Genomic DNA, 7,465 nt, shown 5'->3' on the forward strand with positions numbered 1-7,465 from the left:
CATTATAAACAATGAAAGCTCCCTTCACTTTCATCATCTCCCTTTACTTAATACCATCACTAATTGGGACTTGATTTGACATTTTATGCTCTCTTTTCTCTCTATTGCTTCTATTTCCCCACTTTCATTTTCATGGTCTTTACTTTAGTTTAGTCTATTTTAGAGTTATTATACCTTTTAACAATCATCGACTATTTTACATGGAATGGTTTCCAAGCATCTACTTCAATAATGTATTTTTTTTTCCCCTTTCTTAAATCCTTCCTCCCTTATTCTACCAACAATCATATCTTTCAACTTTTTCCCATCTCTTGCAAGTCTCTCTCCATGAGAAATGTTATATTTTTAATCATTTCTATGCGTGTCGTATCAGTTTATAGGTAGATGTCTAATTTTTCATACAAATCATGTAGTTGAAATTGTAAAAAAAACAAAATAAAGAATGTTTTACAATGGTGGTTGAATTTACACTCATACTAAGTTGATGGTTCTTACATGATTTGCTAAGGTGACAAATCTTTCATAAGATTGGATCTTAGGCCCCGCTTATATGTAAATAAATAGGCCCAACAAATTATTAAATTGGGCTTGGGCCCATTTAAAGCTAGACATCTTCGGTTTTTCGGGCTCCGTTGCTGAAGAAGTCTTTGGAACGAGAAGCCCAATAATAAATTATAATTGGGCTTGGCCCATAAGAAATTAGAAGTGAAATGACAATAACGCCCCCCGTTCTTTTTCACAAATGGCGGTCGTTGTTTAGGGGGACGAATACGGAACCCTAGTTGTAAAATCTTGCCGCCTTCTTCCATTTCTCTACCTACAACAACAATGCCGCCGAAGTTCGATCCCTCGCAGGTCGTCGACGTCTTCGTCAGAGTCACCGGAGGTGAGGTCGGAGCGGCGAGTTCACTTGCTCCGAAGATCGGACCTCTCGGTCTCTCCCCGAAGAAAATCGGTGAAGACATTGCCAAAGAAACAGCAAAAGAATGGAAAGGCCTCCGAGTAACAGTCAAGCTGACGGTCCAGAATCGTCAAGCGAAGGTATCGGTGGTGCCTTCGGCGGCGGCGCTCGTCATCAAAGCTTTGAAAGAGCCGGAACGTGACCGGAAGAAGACAAAGAATATTAAGCACAACGGGAACATTTCGTTGGACGATGTGATCGAGATTGCGAAGATCATGCGGCCGAGATCAATGGCGAAAGATCTGTCAGGTTCAGTGAAGGAGATATTGGGAACTTGTGTGTCGGTTGGGTGTACTGTTGATGGAAAGGATCCGAAGGACCTGCAGCAAGAGATTGGTGATGGTGATGTTGAAATCCCTCAGGATTAAGGAGCTTATATTCATCGGATTCGGATCGCTCCCAATCCAAGTGAGATTTTATTTTTTTTCTCTTCTGTTGCTAATTTTGTTCAGTTTTGCGACATAAGAGATTAGGAAATTAGAGTCTACGGGGGATGTTTTCTTATGTTTATCAAATTAGGATCAAAACGGAAAATGTTGATTGAGAGAATACAAATAAGTTATAGCGTTTGATTGCTGACACTCAGTTCCTCGACTGAGTATTAGTAGTGAAGCCATTTTGACTGAGGCGAGTTGCTAAATTCCAATCAATCGCCTTCATTTAGATTTTTGTTTAATTGTTTTGGTACTACTCCATTGGCAGTAATGGATCAAAATAATCAGTTGGGGACGAATGAAGACGGTGGGTACTCACTCCAATGAATGGGTTAGCTTAGAGCCTAGAATCAGATTCTGGGCTACGTTTTTTCCTTATTGAAGGAATTTGGGTTCTGTTTGGATTGGTCATATCATATCAAGAATCTTGGGTCTGCCTGATGGATGATCCAAAACGGTAAAGGACTCTTTTGCTGACATCAAATCCAGGCTGAAATTACCAAAATAAAATGTAGTATCGTACTCGCTTATCTCACTCTTTCTTATTTCACTCGTCTCGCTCTCTCTTCTTTTTTCACTCACAAATCACTATGTCTCTTGTTCTAGTTTGTCTTGCTCTCGCTCTCTTTATTTCCTCACTCAAAAATCACTGTTCTCTTTCTTCTCTTGCTCATCGGAGTTGATTGCATCTGAGTTACAAAGACAAAGAAGAAGTTGGGTAAGAAGAAGATGACATCAGAGGAAAATTTCACTCATAGGAGAAAAAGAGCAAAGAGAAAAAAGAAGGCAATAGGCATCTAACATTTTTTTTCAGAAAAATGAATCATTTGTCATTTTGGACTTTTAAAATGGATCCTTTGAGCAATTAACCCAAGAATCTTCTTGGATAATCACTATTATTTTAAAAAAAACTCATGAATGCTAATAGGCTGATTTCAGTGCTTAGTTGAGAGGTATAATTGTTTTCTTGAATACTTTATTTATATACTATATTATCTTTCTTTTTTTTAGCCTTAGTTTTTTATTTTAAAAATATGTATTTTATCCTCCTAAAATTTTGGGAGTTTATATCAATTTAAAACTTTTGTAAGTGTGTCAACTTATTCATTACTTTCTCTTTGAACAAAAGGTGTATGAAATTTTTATTTTCTCGATTATAAGAGAATTAATTTTTAGACCCTTAAATAAGTCTTGCATACAAGAATGGTTTTACCAATTATTTTGCATAATATTTTAATTTAGAGGGTGTTCATTGAAATGCTCATGGAAGTTTAATATTTAATTCGATACCATTATTAATCTAGAATATGGATGATATAATCTGTAAAGTTTAAGTGGGAAAGAATGAAATTTTTGGTTTTTTGTTTGTTTGGTTTTGTTTTTCTGGGAAGTGATTGTATAATGGATGTTAGTATCAGAATGGATAAAATATATAGAAACAGTACTATGAAAAGCTAATCCATTAGCGAGGTTGATTGAACAAACCAAAAATGTTTGGTTCCCTTCTGATTTCTGAAAACAACTTTTTCTTTCTTTCTTTGTTTCTTTTTTTATTTTTTTTAATTCAAAATTACATATTACAATATTTTTGAACCATGGGAAAAGTTAAAATTTCGTATTTAGTAACCCTTATTTTTGTAAGATGAAAATAATGTCTATCCATGGAAATAAGAGAAAATAATTGTTATTTTGACAAAGAAAAAAAAATTAAATACAGTTAATTTTCCCCCCCTAAAACGTGAATTTTAGTGTAGGTATAAAGCTTTTATGGGTAATTTAGTAATTTAGTATTTTCTATAATATTACATTGCCTTATACATATATGCACCATAATAACATGTCAACTAAAAGGTCCAAGATTAAAATCTTTCAAACTTTGAATGGTTGAACTAAAACAACATATCAAAGATATTTGATCTATGTAATAACATAAAAATTAAATTGATCTATGTGATAACACATAAAAATCTTCAATACGAGTTAACTATAAAGTTATTCTTGTTTTATTTTTCATAGCGATGCATCATACTTTCAATAATAATTTAAACAGATAAATAAAGTTTATTTTTAATAATATTTGAACACAAAAATTGAATCGAGATAATTTGAATTTGAGATTTTTTTTTTTTGTCAATGTTATAATATCTTGACCATTTAAACTAAACACATATTGACATATACATAGTATACAAAAATAAAACGAGAAGGTGTGAAATATGTATGGTGTGACATATTGTAATTTTATTTCTTTCATTGAAGTGCGATGATTTTAATTATATATAGTTGTGACTTTTCGATTATATATATAAAAGTCAAAATAATTGTGTTAGGCTATATGGCGAGGCTGGGATAAGAATTTGGAATTTGGTTCAGAAAATTATAGTAAATTTACCCCAACCGACCATATATGTCACACTCAATTTCGTCTATTTTTACCACTCAATATTAGAATTCAAAATGTATTTTGCATTTGACACGTTGCACTTTCTAAACCACAACTTTATTCTCTTGCATGAAGCCAAACCCACAGTCCTTTTAAGAAAATAATAATAATAATAATAATAATAAAGGTTCAAAATATTGATTTTAATTTTGTGGATAAGATTGTTTTAATTTGTGGAATTTCTTGAGTGGGCGGCTACCATGGTCCATTTTCTGAAATAAACAATTTCAACATTGTTTTATTTTAAACTAAAGTCGGTTTGTATGATTGAATTTCCCCATCATTTGAAGCTTTATGAATTTGTTTTCTCATATTTCAAGTAATTTTTAAGATTTTTCTATCATGAGTTAGTTGGAAAGGAACTTCAAAGTTACAAAAAAAAAAAAAACAAATTAATTAATTAATTAAAAATAAATTTATGTGGTGTCTATTAGGAGCACAATTATTTAAAATTAAATTGACTTTTTAACAAAAATTTACACAAAACCATCCCTTTACAAAAATAGTTTATATTCAATTATAGTGTTTCTTTTAGTCGATATGTTTTTTTTAAGACAGTTTGCTCTAAAAAGTTATCAAGACATTTTAACTTTCAATCTTAATTAAGCAATAGATTTACTAGTTTATAGATTGTAACTTGGAAAATTTGAATTTTAGTTTAACTTTAGATAAATTAAAATTTGAGTTGTTTACAAATATAGTAAAATGAACCAACTTATTTACAAATATAGTAAAATGTCACTGTCCATCACTATCTATCAATGTTCATCACTGATAGATAGTGACATTGTGTTATATTTGAAATATTTCAAACAATTTTTTCATTTAAAATAATTACTCTTAAAATTTTGGAAATTATGAAAAATTAATTTTTGATTCTAAAATTTATAATTGAATTTCAAAACCAATTCATAAAAGAACCTTTTTTAAATGTTTAAAGTTAAAAGTAATAAAATATCAATACTACTCATTTGCATGTTTCAAGTTTAAATTAATTTTCCTAATTAATATATAATATAACTAAGAAAAATATTTAAATAATTTATCTAGATTGTGAGCAAAGTACTCTCTTATTTTATTTAAAACAACGAAGACTTCTAGTTTTTGTTGCTCTAGATGCTCAAATTTTGTATTTTAATTATATTATATCATTTCACATTAAAACGTGGATATTTTATTTACGTAAATTGTTGTCTAGGCTTTAATTTCTTTATAATATTTTCATTATCGTTAACATGGAAAAAGAAAAAGAAAAAAAAAACTATTTATAAAAAATTAGCAAATTTGAAATAGGGTAGAGTAATGGTTGGACTAAATGATTGGTTCCTAAAAACATAACAATTAAATATTAATATGGAAAATTGGAAATTAGGTGCACATCCAGATAAGTTTCTCTGGCTAATCGTCACCTAACAATAATTTACGATTATCTTTTCCGGTATATTAATTAAATTTATATTTGCTGTCATTTTTTTTAATTAAGAAAATAAAGACAAGAAACCTTGAATACCAAATTGGGTAGGGCTAGAAAATAATAAGCACTTTTTTTTTTTTTTTTTTTTTTTTTTTTTTTTTTTTTTTTTTTTTTTTTAAGAATAGTGTGTTTATTAATGGTAATTTGATTTCAATGTGCAAAACAAGGGTATGTGTGGAAAATTGTACTTATTTATAAACAGAATATAATTAAATTTGTTTAAATTGATTTTAATACAATACAACATGTTTTTATGGTATTCGAGTCATTTCAATAATTAAATGTTATAAAAGGAATAAAGAAATTATGCATATATCAAATCGATTAATTATTGACAGTGATATCTCATTTGTTTTTCATAAGTCAAAATTTAATTAGTCATATATAAATGCGCAGTAATTTAATTTTTACCATTAGTAAATGTTTATCAGTCACGTTAAAATTTTGAAGGGTAATTTTGTTGTTATAACAATCATTGCATAGCAAGTTTTCATGGTAGATAAAAATAAATAAATAAATAAATAAAAACACTATTTATTTTACCCATCGACAATTAATTAAGACATATAACAATCTCAATTAGTTAATTCTATTTTGTTTTATATTTACAGTTAATTTTATTGTATAACTTATAGCGTACTAGTTTAGTCTATTGTTAATTAAAAATAATAATAAATAAATAGTCAAGTATACATATGTTTAGTATCTATTTTTCTCCCTAGAATTGATGTTGACCCATCAGGTATTATGTTTTATAAAAGCCTAAAAAAAAGTCTTCTAAAAAAACTATTATGATTTATTTTTCTTTTATTGGCTAATTTTAATATTTGCTACTAAAGTTGCAAATAGATAGAATTTAAAGTGATTTTTTTATAATAATTTCGAGGGGGAAGATTGAATCTTTAACCTCTAAAATATTAGAGAACTAAACTCGCTTCAACGCAAAATGGTATTTTTTAATCTAAAATAAAAAAACAACCCAACATTAAAAAACTACAAATAATATTAATTAGCTTTTACATATAACTAGCCCATGCACATGAAATTTATATTCTTTCTTTTAGTACATAGAAAAAGGTCAAAAGACATTCTAATAATGAAATAGCATTTTACATTGTTTTATATTTATTAAAGTTTAAATGGCAAAGATATAATTCTTCACTCAAACATATTTTTATCAATAAATTGAAATATTTTATATTTATATTCTAAATCACATCCATATACAAAAAAATACACCATTTTATCATATAATCACTTCAATCCGAATAGTTGTAATAAGGCAAATGACATAACTGTCCTTTTAAACATATTCCAATGTTAAATTATGATATTTATCTTATAAAAAAGATCATAATAATTCATATAAACATCACTTCAAATGTAGTTATTTTGACTAAAATAGTTCAAACAAATGATAAAATAAAAATTATTAAAAGATGTAAGGATAAAAATAAGAATGTATAAGGACAGATCAAACGAGGATAACATATGTCAATAAATTATCACTATATTTAATATTAAAAAAAAAACCAAAAGAACATATTTAAGGAAAAAAAAAGAACATATTTAAAAAGTAGAGGGGTTTTTGTTTGTATGTTTGTTTTGTGTTGATATTTTAAAGTTCTTATTCGTTAACGTGGGGGTTGGGGATAGAGTAAATTCACCAATTTGCCCAAATTGATTAAGACAATGCGTAAAACAGCAAATGCCCGTTGGATTGGTTTTTGTACGATACCTAAATAACCGTTTATTTACAACACTTCATTTCTTCTAGCTCTTCCATTCTTTACTATTCATTCCATTTTTTTTCCTAATTAACTTGACGCATAAGGTTAAAATTGCAACAAGTTTTAAAGTTTAGTGTTAAATTATAATATTTGAAGTGCACTTTAATGAAATTGAAAATTGATAATTTAAATCGATACAACTTCACAAGGTTAAAATTAAAATTGACAAGTTTTTCAAACGAAAACGATAGAATTCGTTGACTAATAATTTAAATACTCCTTTAGTCTTTGTATTTTTAATTTTGGTTTATTTTGACCATTGTGCTAATGTATTCTTAACTTAGGTTCAATTTGAACTTGTAATTTCAAAATGTTCATTTAGCATTTAAATTTTCAACTTTTTTTTTTGGCACTTATAAATTT

General features: G+C 28.2%; 1 protein-coding gene across 1 annotated transcript; it reads left to right on the plus strand.

Annotated features, from left to right (window-relative positions):
- Nucleotides 1–749: 749 nt before the first annotated feature.
- LOC120087591 (large ribosomal subunit protein uL11) lies at nucleotides 750–1,945 on the plus strand. Its single transcript, XM_039044410.2, has 2 exons — nucleotides 750–1,369; nucleotides 1,664–1,945. The coding sequence occupies exon 1, from the start codon at nucleotides 829–831 to the stop codon at nucleotides 1,327–1,329; it is 501 nt and encodes a 166-aa protein (XP_038900338.1). The 5' UTR covers nucleotides 750–828; the 3' UTR covers nucleotides 1,330–1,369; nucleotides 1,664–1,945.
- Nucleotides 1,946–7,465: the final 5,520 nt, after the last annotated feature.

The sequence above is a fragment of the Benincasa hispida genome, chromosome 10, assembly GCF_027475165.1.
Source record: "Benincasa hispida cultivar pf3 chromosome 10, pf3_genome.v1.1, whole genome shotgun sequence".
In the NCBI taxonomy this organism is placed as follows: Eukaryota; Viridiplantae; Streptophyta; class Magnoliopsida; order Cucurbitales; family Cucurbitaceae; genus Benincasa; species Benincasa hispida.